General features: G+C 37.3%; 1 protein-coding gene across 4 annotated transcripts; it reads left to right on the top strand.

The window, feature by feature from the left end:
- The first annotated feature begins 1,262 nt into the window (after positions 1–1,262).
- LOC132295512 (alpha,alpha-trehalose-phosphate synthase [UDP-forming] 6-like) lies at positions 1,263–7,007 on the top strand. Of its 4 annotated transcripts, none has more exons than XM_059793806.1 (5): positions 1,263–1,486; positions 1,914–3,953; positions 4,044–4,317; positions 5,179–5,295; positions 6,418–7,007. In XM_059793806.1, exons 2-5 carry the CDS (start codon positions 1,945–1,947, stop codon positions 6,649–6,651), a joined length of 2,634 nt encoding a protein of 877 aa, XP_059649789.1. In that variant the 5' UTR covers positions 1,263–1,486; positions 1,914–1,944; the 3' UTR covers positions 6,652–7,007. The 4 variants fall into 4 exon arrangements, with proteins under 4 accessions (XP_059649789.1, XP_059649792.1, XP_059649790.1 ...); XM_059793809.1 differs by having other exon boundaries at positions 1,265–1,486; positions 6,350–6,427; XM_059793807.1 differs by having other exon boundaries at positions 1,265–1,486; positions 6,335–6,427.
- Positions 7,008–16,878: the final 9,871 nt, after the last annotated feature.

The following is a 16,878-nucleotide window of genomic DNA, read 5'->3' as shown; positions in this document are numbered from 1 at the left end:
AAATGAGTGGGTATGCAACACTACCCAACATCTTAAGTTTTTGGGTAAATGGGCAAGCGTCCACCCATTACAATTGGTATCAGAACGCCAAGCGCTCGGCCCAGAGGACGTCAGGGTCTGCTCCCCGGATAGCCAGGGTGGCCGGACCGCAATGAGGGGGTTGCGCAGATTCGGGTGGAAAAGAATGTTACAAGTGGGACTTGTCCCACATCAAATCCGTATGGAAATTGAAAGGTATATAATGGATCACTACCCAATAGTTTAAATTTTTGGATAATTAGACAAACGCCCACCCGTTACACCAAGCCTCTTTAAATTCGAGGACTCTTTCGCGTTTTTACTTCGCATTGTATATCATTATTCATTTCACATTAGTTTTTTTTTTTTTTTTTGGTGTTTATTCATGACTAATGAACTTTTAAATATTTTGATTTCGATTTATACATAAATTATTTTGAAAAATTGTGAAGAAAGAAAGAAAAATAATTTTGAAATGAATTTTTCTCTATTTTTCTTTGCTCTTTCCCTGCTACCCCTGCCTCTGTCCTGAAATGACCATCCCTGATTAAAATTTCAGTTATTTATAAGGAACCGCAGTTAATATATTGGTCCTTTTTTAAACTCTAAAATTATCCATTTGATATATTATTTTTTTTCCCGAATAGTTGATATTATTAGTTGAAAAAGTTTTTTGAAGTGAAGACTTTTTTTTTTAATTATACAAACTTTTCAGTTGATGCATAATTTTTGAGGGCAAAAAATAAAAAATAAAAAAGGAATTTTAAGATCGGACTGAGTATTTTCCTCCTTTTGTCTTTGTTTTTTTACATCTTGTCTTACCAAACGTATAGCAAATAATATAACGCCAAACGGTGACAGTGTCGGCAGTCCCATAAATTGGTCGAAACGACACATTGATGATGAATCACGCCAGCTCGCCACGTGGCGCACCGTTTCGACGAAATCGAATACGAACGGCCACGTGGTAAATCCGACGAACTAAACAACGATTGGAGGATACAAAGCTCGTGGGTTCCACATGCCATATCATTCCCACTTTGCCTCGTGGCGGCTTCGACGAAGCAAGCATAACGGATAGAGCCTACGAGAAATGATACCATGATGCTCTGTTCCATGTACACGTCAAATCTCCACCGTCGATTTTCTTTTCGCCTTGCCCTTAACGTTCCTTCATGATATTTCTTATGTTTTTGCGTGGTTTAAATTTCATATAACTTGATATTTATCAAAAGTTGTATAAAGTTCCAAAAAAAAGGAAACAATATTATAATTTTCATCAGTCAGACCATTAAGTGTATATAAGAAGCTTATTGAAGCTGGAGTGAGCTTCATAAAGTTAACCAAGAAATATATATAATCTATATATATATATGTGTGTGTGTGTATATAAATGCACAGTCTTTTTTATTTTATGTTTTTCTACATTAGGGTTTTCACTTTTGGGGAGGTCAAATGTCAAAAGCTGGTAATTTCTTGTACTGTTCTTGAATTAATTTTCATAATTTGTCTTTGCAATTTTCTTTCAAATCTGCTTGTGCTTCTCACTGGGTTGATTAATATATATCAGAATGATTCTCTGTAACAGTATATGTATTTGAATCTATTCTATTCCTTTACTGCTTCTATGTGTTTGACACGGAACTTCATGCCTTACCCACCGATGATTTGATCTAGCTGTCAAACTCTTCCGAGAAATTTATTCCAACCTTTTGTTGGTTTATTTTGGTACACACAAATATTTATTGGTTTGTTGCTTGATGTAGTAAAAAACAAAAAAAAAATATAATGATTGCCTTGTTTTTGTGTTAAATTGCTTGTGCTAGTGGTATTCTTAGTTTAGTGGGAGTTTAAATTATTGTATGTCCACTAATAGAAGCATTGTTTTGGTTTAGGTTTGGTAGGTTTGTTGTGAAGTAGTGAAAAATGGTATCAAAATCATACTCAAACCTCTTGGATTTCGCCTCCGGCGAGGCTCCATCCCCATCTTTTAGCCGGATGACCCACCGGATTCCACGTATTATGACTGTTGCTGGTATAATTTCTGATCTGGACGATGACCCATCAGAGAGTGTGTGCTCTGACCCCTCATCATCCTTGGTCCAGCGTGATCGAATAATCATTGTAGCCAACCAGTTGCCAATAAGGGTGCAGCGGAAACCCGATAATGGCAAGGGGTGGATTTTCACTTGGGATGAGAATTCACTTCTCCTTCAATTGAAAGATGGGTTGGGTGATGATGAGCTTGATGTTATATATGTGGGTTGTCTCAAGGAAGAAATTCATCCAAATGAACAAGATGAGGTGTCACAGATACTTCTTGAGACGTTCAAGTGTGTGCCCACTTTTTTACCGCCTGATCTGTTTAGTAAATACTACCATGGGTTCTGCAAACAACAGTTGTGGCCTTTGTTCCACTACATGTTGCCCCTCTCACCAGACCTTGGCGGTAGATTCAATCGCTCGCTGTGGCAAGCTTATGTGTCAGTTAATAAGATTTTCGCAGATAGGATTATGGAAGTGATTAACCCGGAAGATGATTTTGTGTGGGTTCATGATTATCATCTAATGGTTCTGCCCACCTTCTTGAGGAAGAGGTTCAACAGAGTTAAACTTGGGTTTTTTCTCCATAGCCCTTTTCCCTCTTCGGAAATTTACAAGACTTTGCCCATCAGGGAGGACCTTTTGCGGGCTCTTCTGAATGCTGATTTAATTGGGTTCCATACTTTCGACTATGCCCGTCATTTCCTCTCGTGTTGTAGTCGGATGCTTGGCTTGTCTTATGAATCAAAGCGGGGCTATATAGGCCTTGAGTATTATGGTCGGACTGTTAGTATAAAAATTCTTCCAGTTGGTATCCATATGGGCCAGCTTCAGTCGGTCTTGAGCCTTCCAGAGACCGAAGCAAAGGTTGCCGAGCTTGTCAAGCAGTTTTGTGATCAAGATAGGATAATGTTACTTGGGGTGGATGATATGGACATATTTAAGGGCATTAGCCTGAAGCTATTGGCGATGGAACAGCTGCTTGTGCAGCACCCAGAGTGGCAAGGGAAGGTTGTTTTAGTGCAGATAGCCAATCCAGCTAGGGGCCGAGGCAAAGATGTGAAAGAAGTTCAGGCTGAGACATATTCAACAGTGAAGCGGATTAATGAAACCTTTGGGAAACCAGGGTATGAACCCATTGTCTTGATTGATCAGCCTCTCAAGTTTTATGAGAGAATTGCTTATTATGTTGTGGCTGAGTGTTGCTTGGTCACAGCTGTCAGGGATGGTATGAATCTCATACCTTATGAATATGTAATTTGTCGCCAAGCAAATGATAAATTATTAAAGACTTTGGGGATAGAACCATCCACCCCAAAGAAGGGCATGTTAGTCGTGTCCGAGTTCATCGGATGCTCCCCATCTTTGAGTGGAGCAATTCGAGTAAACCCATGGAATATTGATGCAGTGGCAGAGGCAATGGACTGTGCGCTGGAAATGGCCGAGCCAGAAAAACAACTACGGCATGAGAAGCATTATAGATATGTTAGTACCCATGATGTTGGATATTGGGCTCGTAGTTTCTTGCAAGATTTGGAGAGAACGTGTAAGGATCATGTGCGGTGTAGGTGCTGGGGTATTGGATTTGGGTTGAGTTTCAGGGTTGTTGCACTTGACCCTAGTTTCAGGAAGCTCTCAATGGAATACATTGTTCCTGCTTACAGAAGGACTATAACTAGGGCAATTCTTCTTGATTATGATGGCACCTTAATGCCGCAAGCTTCAATCGATAAGAGCCCAAGCTCTAAAACCATCGAGATGCTAAACAGTTTGTGTAGAGACAAGAACAATATGGTTTTCATTGTCAGTGCGAGAAGCCGGATCATGTTGGCAGAATGGTTTTCTCCTTGTGAAAAGCTCGGGATTGCAGCTGAGCATGGCTGTTTTCTAAGGTAGTTAAAAATTATGATTATTTATTAATATTGTTGATTGTTGATCTATACAAAATGTTTAATTGAAAACTGATGACTATGTATTTCCAGGTTGAAGCGGGGTGAGGAATGGGAAACATGTATATCGTTGATAGATTGTAGCTGGAAGCAGATCGCAGAACCAGTGATGAAGCTTTACACAGAGACAACCGATGGTTCCACGATTGAAGATAAGGAAACTGCACTTGTCTGGTGTTATGAAGATGCAGATCCTGATTTCGGATCTTGCCAAGCCAAGGAACTTCTTGATCATCTTGAAAGTGTGCTTGTTAATGAACCAGTCACAGTCAAGAGTGGGCAAAATATTGTGGAGGTTAAGCCACAGGTATGACTCAATTATTCCTTGATCAATTACTGATGCATCATTCTGAGCCTCACATGAGAGTTTTGGGGCCTGTTAGCAATTCTCTTCTAAGGGTCAGCTAAATATGAGAATGAATGTGTTTTTGGTAGATTGTAACTTGAGTTCTCTGAAATGAAGGGTCTGCCCAATTTATTCAATCTGGTGAGAAAGAAATACCTTATCTTCAATATCTTGTGTTCTTTCATTCTCTAGTTCTGCCATGCATGTGTCCTTCACGTTTTGAAGGACGATATACCAATGGAAGACTTGAAATGACTTAAACTACTAGAAGAAGAAAAAAATTATGTGTTTTGGACATGCAGTAGATGGGATTTCTTGTGCAAACCGAGTTGAAAACTGAATGCAGGCATTATAAGCAACTTATAGTTGAAACCAAGAAGGGTTAACAAGGGTGCCTCTTATGTAAAATATTATAGTTGAAAAGTGTCAAAGCTTTTCTTTTATTTTTAAAGATAATGTGGATATTGTAATATAGGCATTTAGTCGGTCAAGCTCCAGTTACTTAGCATAGCTACTGAAGTCTACTACATTATGGCCCAAATCCTTTGTTTGGAAAATGTCATTCCAAGCTTATGTATTGGACAGTTGGGCTTGATTTGGGTTAGGGTTGATGCATTAGAGTACTCCTGCTAGTTATTAGGTGAGAATTTAATGTAGTTCGCATTCTTCTCAATTTTCACTTAGGAATAGTCTTTTAAGCAGACTATTGATTTCTTACTCCCCTTATTTCTTGAAGAATTCAAACAGGTTTCAGTTTTCTTGAAAGAGTTCGGCTTTATTTTACAGGCTTAGTTCCTAACATGTTTATGCATATGTATTCAGGGTGTAAGCAAAGGACTTGTTGCCAAACGATTACTTTCCACCATGCAAGAGAGGAATATGACACCAGATTTTGTCCTGTGCATAGGAGACGATCGATCTGATGAAGACATGTTCCAGGTGATTTCCAGTTCTATGGCTAGTCCATCCATAGCACCCTGCGCAGAAGTTTTTGCATGTACTGTTGGCAGAAAACCCAGTAAGGCTAAATATTATCTGGATGATACGGTGGAAATTTCTAGACTGATTCAGGGCTTGGCTTTTGTTTCAGAGCAAACAGTTCCTATTGGCTTCACAAATGTATAGAAATGTGCAACCTGTAACCATGGGGCTGGCCAATATCCCACTTGGTCTCATACTTTCCTTTTCTTGCTATGTAAATTATTTTAGTACTCACAGGATTTAAAATTTTCTGTCCATTGTTTGCAGTAATCAATCTTGCTTGTGTTGAAATAGGTTAATGGAAGTTTCACTTTATGTTAAAACTTTACTCATTCTTTCCTAATCATCTTTGTGTTGAAATGGGCATTAGCTAATGTAAGTTTCATTTTTGTCAGTCTGGAGAATTGCTCCTTTGGGGTTAGAGGGAAGTCGTCAAATTTCTTTTTGTTACTTTATTATGGTATAGTTAAATGTGATCTTTATACTGTTAAATGTGTAATGATAGAAAGGAATTTTTCACTCAACATGGAGGGCTGTTCCTCATTTTACTATTCAGTGAAACTGATGTAGAACGGGTTGCAGATAATATTCTGGACCATTACGCTGACACATTTGTGGGAATATGTTCATTCCCGATCAGAATTGGACTTAATGATCAATACTCACAAGCCTCACTCATGACATGACCCTTTTTGGACAAATTTCATCGAGGGCATTTTTTAGTGCTACAAGTGAGCCGAATTTTGGAATTTTTGTTAGTGGTGGTCGAGTTGGACTCGGATTGAACTGATTTTGTGTGTATTTATTTTCTTTTAGTGATTATATTTTCTCTTTTTATTTTTTGTGATTTTTACATATAATGCCATTTTGGCTGTTTCTAGGGTTCTTCGCTAGTATAATACATGTACTGTGCAGTTTTTAATCATTTATCAACGATATTTCAGTCTTTTTGGTAAATTGTATTTGTCACTTGCTTTAAACTTACTATCATTTTTAGCTTCTGTTTCGCCAGAAGCTCTGCTCACTTGAATTCTCCAGGATCAGCATCTTTTCTTACCAGGTCACTGCTTTATAATTCAGAGACAGGCAGGGGACAAAGGGACCAGAAATTCGCTATTTTGTCGTTCATTTTCAAGGAAGCGGAAAAATAGCAGCGGTGTATTTTTGATCACTCGGTATAGTTGGGCGTTTCTTATGACCCAGCTGTTGTCTTCCTTCTCCTGGCTTCATCTGTGGGGCTATCTGGTAAGAAAGTTCAGTATTTTATGTTCCAAGTATATGAAGTATTTCTCGGGCCCTTGTTGCCAAGGCTAAGAATGTATGGTCTCAATCTTTGTATGCTCTCACATGTTTACTTTCTCATGGATTGTATTGTTCACTTGATTTTTCGGAGAAATTATTACATGGTTCCGGCCAAGTTGAGCTCTAAAAAGCAGCAGCAGCAGCTGTCAGTGAGCTTTCCTAATGTTCAATGGTAAGAGAAGGGTGGAATTCATTCTTTCTTTTGTTGAATCTTGCTTTTTCACCTGCAAGTGCAAGTTGTGATTAGTCGGGACTCTGTAGTCCCAGACCATGTAAAAATTGTGTGACGAATTGTGATCCACCGGGAACATGTAAAAATTTCTCTGGTTTTTCTAGGTACGAGGCTTCATAACATTGTTACTTTGACTTGATCTAGTTTTATAATGGTTCTAATCTTCTTGTTCAATTGACCTAGGCTAAGCTTCTTGGCAATGTTGTCTTTGTATGGACCTGTTTGTTTTTCAGCAAGTGTATTCATCTTCTGGGTCAGAATGTCTTGATTGGTTGTTGTATTTCATCAATTTGTAATAGTCTAAATAGAGCATCTTTTGTTTACTATGAAAATTATAGAAATACTCTCTTTTATTATTATTAATATTATTTTTTATTTTACTATAAAACTAGTAAAAATAATAATATGAGGGTTGGAGTTCATGGTCATTTTGTACAAAATAATATGAAATGTTATTTTTACACAAAACAATATCAAATGTCAGGTATGTCTTCAATCTATCTCTCTCCGTCTTTTTTCCTCTTTTTTTCTTTCTCCCTTCCTGTGTGTTTGCGTGGTTTTTTTTTTTACATCATCCTGGTGGGTGGGTCTCATACCTCGGACTCTGTATGATTGCTAGGGGCAGAGGGAATTTCAGCGGTGAAATATGTAGAGATGGGGAAAGAACACCAACCATTGCGTCGGGCCGACACTGACACTAAGAGATGAAAGTTAGGATAAAGAAATGGGATTAGATACTCCAGTAGTCCAAGCCCTAATCGATGGATATTAGGCCCTGAGCGTATCAACCCGTGCAGCTACATGTTTGAACACCCATAATTATTCGTCTAGAGTGGCGATACTTCTTTCATATTTCAAAAAACAAAAAAAGAAATTATGAGATGATGAACTGTTAATTGTTTCTTAATTGAATTTTGGGATGAGTGATACAGCCAAATGGGTGGTGTAACATGGGTTGGTTGGACATTGTTAACGACTTGAGCTCAACCGAGATGTAAACCACTGGTTTGGGCATGAGGCCAAACTAACTTCTTATCAATTTCCCGGATACTTTTGCCTAAAGCCCAATATGATCTGAAATTTGAACTCCCATCTAAGTAACAAAAAGAGTTGTTAGGTACCGACTAAATTTGGATTGGAATTGCCTGATGATGTGTGAACGAACTTGAATTATTTTTTGCAATTTAGTTTCTGTTATATTTTACTCTTGTCATGAAAATGCTCTATTTTAAAAAATATATGTTGTATAGGTGTTTAATATTGAAATTTTGAAATAGTATTTTGGTTTGAATAATGATTTTGAGTTCAAAAGTTGGACAACTCCGACTGATTTATATGAGAGGAATGATGTGTCATTAATACCGCTGTGTACCCGTTGGACTCTCTATCATTACTCTCTTGGTTTTAGTAATGAATGAACACATTAAAATTATTCTGTGTAACTAGTAGACTACTTGTACCAATTACATAGAAAGAAAAAAAAAAAAAGAAAAAGAAAAAAGAGAGAAAATAGAACACCACTACAGTCTCCAATAAGTAATTAACTTAAGGCTCGTTTGGCATATTTTTTACTTGTCACTACCCAAACCCGGGATCTGGGTTACTAACTGGGTCTTTACCCGAACCTGCGATCACACAAGGGTACTATGGTCATTTTACATTAATTTAATACTTTAAGGTCCACTAAGGGTAAAACCATCATTTACTAAAGTTATCCAATGATTTAAATGAGATCCGGGAGCCTCATGGTAGTCACACGTCATTCTAATGCTATTGGGGTTTATAAGGGTATAATAGTCATATTACGTGGTCAATTAATAATATAGAATCTAGAAAGGTAAAATAGACCTTTACCGTAACCAAAAGTGGTTTCAAAATATAACATTCATACCCTTTAGGGGTAATTCTATCATTTTCTAAGGTCATTCTGTACTTTGGTTGAAATCTGGGGTCAAATATGTAATTATACAGAAAGTTTGGTGAAACAGTGATTATTGGACCATTTGTGTGCACACGTGGTGGATTTGTACGCATGATGATCATCTGTGCACACACTTGGGTTATCCTATCGATAATATGATATTCCAATGGATGTGCAAAAATTCAAAACCCAATCTATATGTACACTTGCCCCATTTGTACACACAGATGCTCATCTGTGCGCACACTTTAGGCATTTGTGCGCACAGATAAATGACTCACGCTTACAACACTAACCCCGAAACCTAATCTGTACGCACACTTGCCCCATGCGAACAGATGCTCATTTGTGCGCACACTTCAGGGATCTGTGGGCATAGATGAATGACATACACTTACAACACTCACTACCAGGCCATTTAATCGTTTAGATGGCGCATCTAACCGGTTAGATGGTCCCCAAATACTACGTGATCAATGTACTAACTCCATTTGTCCTATTCCAATGCCATTAATGTGTGTGAATGTGAAAATTAAAACCCGACATCATCTAATTAATTGACAATGCATTAAATTACCAAAATGAATACGTGAATCATCATTTAAGAATTTTAAACCTTTATCATTCAATATGTACATCTCCCAAAAATTTAACGATTTAAAACCAAGGAATAAGTTTACAAAATAATAAGGCTTTCATGGCCATGCTTATAAAATGTGACGACCCTAGTTTTTAGGCCAGCGTGTCTTGTGATGAACCGAAGGTTGACCCGATAACGGATCCGAATGCGGAAGCGAAAATAGAAAACAAGACTCTAAGAAGTCAAAGTGACCTTCCATGAGGTCATGGAACTCAATAAGAACTAATGCGGGAACGAATGATCAGAAAAAGACCGAACAGGCCCCGAAGGGCAAAATGGTCATTTCTGAAAATATAAAATCGGGTGCTACTGAGCACACCACTAGAAAGACAACAAAAATTTAATTAAATTAGACCCAAGAATTACTTGATTCGGAGTCCGGATGAAGAAGATATGAAACTCCAAAGTTTCATAAAAATCACATTTTTGGGTTTGAAATCAATGCAGTAAGGGTACTTCGCAAGGGGTAAAAAGGTCTTTTTAGACAAAATTGGATGCAACTGAGCATACCGTTAGATAGATCAGTAAAAATTAATGAATCTAGACTCAAGAATCACTTGATTCGGAATCCGGACGAAGAAGATATGAAACGTCAAAGTTTCATAAAAACCAACTTTTGAGTTTAAAATCAGTGCGGCAAGGGTACTTTACAAGGGGTAAAATGGTCTTTTTAGATATAATTTGATACAACTGTGCATACTGTTATATAGAACAGCAAAAGCTAATAAACTTAGACTCAAAAATCACTTGATTTGGAGTCCGAATGATGAAGATATGAAGGCTTAAAGTTTCAAAAAATTAGACTTTCTGAGTTTCAAGTATGAGCAGGGCCTGCACACATTTTCCGAATTCAAATGATATTTTGAAGGCTTAAATGACATTTTTTGGCAAAAAGTTGTGAACAAACCCCCCCCCCAAAAAAAAAAAAATCATGTTTTCTACATGACCATGTCAAGAGAAGATTTTATTTTACAAGTGAAATACCCGAAATGCCCCTTAGATCAGCACTTTTTCCGGAAAAAACCTGGAACGACCAGATTTTCCAGATCTGCGAGTTGTTTTCGGCATCAAGATAATTTTTTTTGTAAAAACACGAAGAAGAAATCCCTCCTAAAATCACGTTTTCTACCTGAATCACGGACGAAAATGAAAAAGAAACAATATGAAGTATCTAGAATGCCCCTAGATCATAAAAGGGCAAGAAGTTATATAAAAAAAAGTTGCTATAGCATAGCAGAAAAACCAAACTTTGCACGGGATTTTTGGTACCAAGACAATATTTTCTGGAAAAACACGAAGAAGAAACCTCCCCCCCCCCCAAAATCACATTTTCTAAGTGACCATATTAAGAACGGAATTTATTTCCCGAAGGAAAACCCCAAAGTGCCCTAAAATCAGATTATGCAACAAAACTTCAAAATGAGTTCATAGGAAGCTCAAAACACAAACGATAAGGTTTTGTCAAGAAACGACCATGCACGCAAATGTAACTTACCTATTTGGACATGCTACAATGGTCTACGACTTAAAAATACCACTGATGCAAAATCCGACCCCCCAACGGGCAAAAGGCAAAAATGGAACTTGGAATGAAAACTCGGAATCCAAAAATGTAAAATGGAGTCAAATGACCATTTGGCCCTTGGCCACACTTCATACAAGATTAATAAGACCCTATAAAAGAATGAGAATAGAATTCCCACACCCGATGCAACCATGGAGAAGCATTGACTTGCGATCTTTCAAGGTTTTCATAACATTTCATGAAGTTAAAAAGTTGCATAGAATACAATATACATGCCATTGGCCTCCGGCCTCATCGTATACATATCAAATACATTGAAAGGAGTGTACTTAAGTACACATTACATACATGGAATCAAATATGTGACGACCCTAGTTTTTAGGCCAGCGTGTCCTATGATAAATCGTAAGGATGATCCGATAACGAATTTGAATGCAGAAGCAAAAACAGAAAATAAGACTATAAGAAGTCAAAGTGACCTTTCATGAGGTCGTGGAACTTAACAAGAACTGATGCGGAAGCAAAAGATCGAAAATATAACAAATAAGCCCCCAGGGGCAAAATTGTCATTTCTGAAAATTGTAGATTCGGGTGCCACCAAGCACACCACTGGAAGGACAACGGAAAACTAATCAAGATGGATTCAAGAATCGCATAATTCGGTGTCCGGACGAAGGAGAAACGGCATGACGAAGAAAAACGAGCACTTAAGGCAAAAAGGGTAAACTGGTAATTATTCAGGAAAAACCAGGTGCAACCAAGAACACCGTTGGAAAGACAGCGAAAAATTAGTCAAGTTCAAAAAAAAATTCACTTGAATCGGAGTCCGGACGAAGGAGAAACGCCCAAAGGAAGAAATGACGTCGCGGCGGCTCGACGAGGGGGCCATGACAGCCCCTCATGCGCGCAGCCCATGCGCACGCCCATGCACGCCGTGCGCGCGCCGGTGCACACATGGCTGGCAGCAGCAGCCCATAAAGCTGCTGTGGGTTTGTTTTTTCAGAAGAATCCGGAACAGAGGCTGAATTTGGAGACCTAGATGAACTGTTTTGCAAAAACACAAAGAAGAAACCCCCCTCAAAATTGAGTTTTCTACATGACTCGCGAGAGAATTCAAAAAAAACACAATGTAGAATGCCCGAAATGCCCCTCCATGAAATCTGGTCATGGAGGTCCAAAAAGCTGCTATTTTGAAAACTGAGAACTGAACTTCGTAAGCGATTTCCGGTATCAAGAAGACATTTTCTGGAAAAACACAAAGAAGAAACCCCGCCCTAAAATCATGTTTTCTATTCAACCATGTCAAAAGAAGAAAATAAAACTAATGTGAAAGGTCCATATGCCCCTAGATCAGAATATGCAAAAAAAATGCGAAATGAATTCATAAGAGGCTCAAAACACAAACGATAAGGTTTTACTCGGAAACGACCATGCACGCAAACGTAACTTACCTATTTAGATGCGCTACAATGGTCCATGGTTTAAAAATATAGCCGATACAAAATCCGACCCCCCAACGGGCAAAAAGGCAAAAATGGACTTGGAATGGAAAACATGGAATCCAAAAATGTAAAATGGAGTCAAATGACCATTTGGCCCTTGGTCACACTTCATACAAGATTAATAAGACCCTATGAAAGAATGAAAATGGAATTCCCACACCCGATGCAACCATGGTGAAGTAATGACTTGCGATTTTTCAAGGTTTTCATAGTATTTCATGAAGTTAAAAAGTTGTATAGAATACAATACACATGTCATTGGCCTCCGACCTCATCTCATACATGTCAAATACATTGAAAGGAGTGCATTTACGTACACATTACATACATGGAATCAAATATACATATTTTGACATATAAGTCTACAAAATGACATTTCATGCTAACATTTGCATGAAATGGAAACTTGAAGGCTACACGACATCCAAGGAATGCTAGGCGTCACGAACCAAGTCTTCGTACCTGAAATATGCCCCAGTATCGTAGGGGTGAGTAACATAAAGCTACTCGTAGGAGATGAGCATGCATCGACCTAGCATTTTACAAATTTATCACCTTAAGGTGAAACATGTTAAAGGGGCTCATGCCACCTAACGTCTATGTCCAAGGGAGACTCGGGGAGCATCCTAAGCTACCTTAGAGTCTAAGCAACAAGAATCATGATATACATACGTGTATGAAACGAATCATGGCTGGGATAATCCAAAAAACACGACAAGAAGAATGCTTGAGCATAGATTAACATGAATTACATTTTCAATACAATTGAACTAGGTCTAGAGTAATCCATACAACATGACAAAAGCATACTTGAATATAAGTTAACAAGAATCACATTATCCATGCAATTCAACAACAAAAGAGTATGTTATACAATGCAACAAGGTTTAAGTTCTCAAAGCCATCAACTTAGAATCTAAAGCACAAAATAACAGTAGTGGTTCATGCCACCTAACGTCTATGTTATAAATGAATCAATAGGATCAATCCTAAGTTTTATTATAAAGTCAAAACACGATTTTCAATATTGATGGTTTTTAACTAACATTGGAACTTCCAATACAACGCATAAAGCACAATTTCACAAAGTTAACGTCCTGTAACTTAAAATGGAATGAAAAATAAGAAACAACAAGTTACAACATCATCTAGTTATCAACTTGAAAATGAAATGCGAAATCAAACAAAGTGGATACTTGGACGTCACGCCGGATCAGACCGACAACATAGTTACTTTAGGGTTACTAGCCCATGGGTAACCTCCCTATGTGCGCACTAGACTACATAGAGGGACTATCCCCCGTACTAGAACCACGTCCTAGCTATAGTCAAACAACGACATCCCCAAGTTTCCAAAATCAACAAGTTGTGCAACAACGCATATATCAACAGGAATATGCAAGATAATCAACTATCTACCAAGCACAACCAAATTTGGAAACCTATACGGTACATGCTCTAAGTCCACAACTAATATGATGTGATGAATGTCGAATCTTCAGTGTGCGATTCGTTACACGCTATGCATGAATGATGTTAAATACAAAATGTGCAAATCATTACACAAGGCAACAGTATATTCAATAAGGAAAACATATTCTCATGAGTATAAACATAGCAACTATGTTATCCAATGCTCAAAACATAACCAAATGAATATACAACAAGTCCATGTCCAGGATTTTGATATAGAAACGACTTTCAAACACAATTAAATCCATGACTCAATTCGATAGAATTTAATTAAATAAAAATAATTAAATTCCCTAGATTCTAATTCAATTCCAAATAACCTCAAATTAATACATATTAAAGAACATGGCATGGTCATCACCTATATCCATTCTAAAACTCAATTAGGTTATTGGAATAACAAAGTAGAATTCTAATTAAATCATGCTAATTTAATTACCAAGGTTCTAAAGCAACTTCAAATGGTCCACAATTAATAAATACTAGTAAACAAGTCATAGCCAATACAAACATCAAGTTAAAACCTTAAGCTAATGGGACCACAAAATAGATTTTAATTAATTCTTTTAATTAAAATCTCTAGATTTTCAAACTTAACCAAATGCTCTCAAATTAACCTATGTTGGAAAGCATGCCAAAAACTAATGTAATATCACATTACAAGTTTATTTCATTCAATTTAAGACCATGTGAATTAAACTTTCACTAAAGTTAAATATAAATTAAAAGTTGCAATTCTCATGCAATTAATCCCAATTTAATATATGTGAACAACTATACCTAAGCTTAATTTTCTAGCATGCCACAATTCAATTCCAAGTTGTATATCACCATGAGGATTAAATCTTAAATAAGGAAATTAATTAAATGAAAGGTTTCAAAACCTTACTGAATATTCTAAATCAAATATATGTGAAGCTATATGGCATATAGATCAAGAATATCAAGTCGGAATTCAAATGGAGTGAATAGTGCACTCGGGGCAAATTAATTAATAATTACTAATTTTTAAAACACCTCCAATTACTTTCAAATTCAACTATGTTGAAGAGCATGCTAAGGCCTAATATAATATGCTAACACATATTAATTTCAAGCTAGTTAAGGCCATGTGAGTTAATCTTTCACCTAAAATAAATATTAAATAAAATCTTTAATACTTATTCAAATGTTCCAATTTTAATACACGACAATGAGCATATCAAGGGGCAATATAAAATCATGCTACATGTTTAAACCAAGTCATGAGCAACCGGGAAAATTAGATCCCGTACAAGAAAAATAAATAATAAAATCTCTAGATTTTATATTTAATCATGCAAACAAGTAGTATCAGCATCACAAGCATGCTATATAACAAGAATTTAAACCTAGAACATCCCCTACCTCAATTTGAGATGAAAATCTCAAAAGCCATCAAAATGGAACGGCTCCGAATCTGACGAAACTACTAGGTTTTGTTGGGGACAACGCCGTGAACATAACCCCCATCAAAGCCCCATCAAAATCATAACTTGACCTCAAAACCAAACTCAAGAAATGGTCAAAATTGAATTTTAATAAGGGGGAAAAGTAGAGCACGGCGAGGGGAACAACAAACGTTAAGGTCGAAGACTTTCCATCAAGGAAAAGTGAACCAAAAGAGGAGAGAGAAGATGGCAGCACCCCTTGGGCTGCCATGGGAGCTCCAGGTCGTGCATGAAGAGGGGAGAAGATCAAAAATGAAATATCTCACCCCCCTTTTATAGAAATCTCAAAAAGTGCCCCGAACGGGCCCCATCGGGTCTGAAAAAGTAAAATTTGAGCAGACGTGCTCAAATGGCAAAACTTTGTGAACAAAAAAGATTCAAAATGATAAAATATGAGCAACGGAAGAAACGGTGTCAAAAATTGAGTCCCGAGCAGAAAGTTATGCCCAAAACAAGTTTGGCGAAAACTGGGGCCAGAAACCCTGAAACTGGAAAACATCGACCAGGAGGAAATTCCAAGAGTACACAACTCGACGAAATATGAAAATGAATCCCGTACGAGGATCCAGGCTCAAAACAAGACATTTTGCAATAACTTTAATTAATTGCACAATAGCCCCTCCAAAAAGTGATAACTGCACTTATAGCCCAGAATGAAAATATCTTCCAAAAATATTTTCTTAAAAACCCCTAAAATAAAATATCTTCAAAAGATATTTATGAAAAATACCCCAAGAAAAGAAAATAATTTTAAAGAACTTTGCATCCATGCCCATATGGACACCAAGAGTAACCAGAGTACTTTCTTGCAAAAGTAAAGATACGTATTTCGAGGAAACCACTCAAGATGAAGGCACGTGAAGTCAAAAACCAACTCTAAGCATGAGAAGTGAGGTTATGCCAATAATGTGACATATGGGGAAAAGACAGAATAGGGAAAAAGACGAAACAGGGAAAAGGACGAAAGGCGTATAGTGTCCGAAAAGTGAAAATGCAGAAATGACTCCGTCCTCAAAGGAAGTTGTCAATTCACATGAAAGAGTCTCAGAAACCAATTCTGAGCACTCGAGATGACACTAAGCGACACGAAACAGAGCTCAGAAAAGAAAATTAAACGAAAAAAATTCATTCGTAAAATTTCAAGAAAAAGGAAAGGGAGGCAAATGACCAGGTCATTACAAAATATACATATTTTGACATATAAGTCTACAAAATGACATTTCATGCTAACATTTGCATGAAATGGAAACTTGAAAGCTACACGACATCTAAGGAATGCTAGGCTTCACAAACCAAGTCTTCGTACCTGAAATATGCCCCAGTATCATAGGGGTGAGTAACATAAAGCTACTCGTAGGAGATGAGCATGCATCGACCCAGCATTTTACAAATTTATCACCTTAAGGTGAAACATGTTAAAGGGATTTATGCTACCTAACGTCTATATCGAAATGAGACTCAGGGAGCATCCTAAGCT

This window comes from Cornus florida, unplaced genomic scaffold, assembly GCF_030987335.1.
Source record: "Cornus florida cultivar Cherokee Brave unplaced genomic scaffold, ASM3098733v1 CherokeeBrave_3.0.0_Hap2_Chr02, whole genome shotgun sequence".
NCBI lineage: Eukaryota > Viridiplantae > Streptophyta > Magnoliopsida > Cornales > Cornaceae > Cornus > Cornus florida.
Note: the sequence above shows the minus strand (reverse complement) of the source record. Positions and strands in the feature narration are given on the sequence as shown.

Excerpts from the sequence above, each read along its gene's own strand:
- LOC132295512 (XM_059793806.1), top strand. The coding sequence starts at position 1,945 with ATGGTATCAAAATCATACTCAAACCTCTTGGATTTCGCCTCCGGCGAG. Across the intron at positions 3,954-4,043 it reads GAGCATGGCTGTTTTCTAAG|GTTGAAGCGGGGTGAGGAAT; the intron begins GTAGTTAAAAAT and ends ATGTATTTCCAG. Across the intron at positions 4,318-5,178 it reads TTGTGGAGGTTAAGCCACAG|GGTGTAAGCAAAGGACTTGT; the intron begins GTATGACTCAAT and ends ATATGTATTCAG.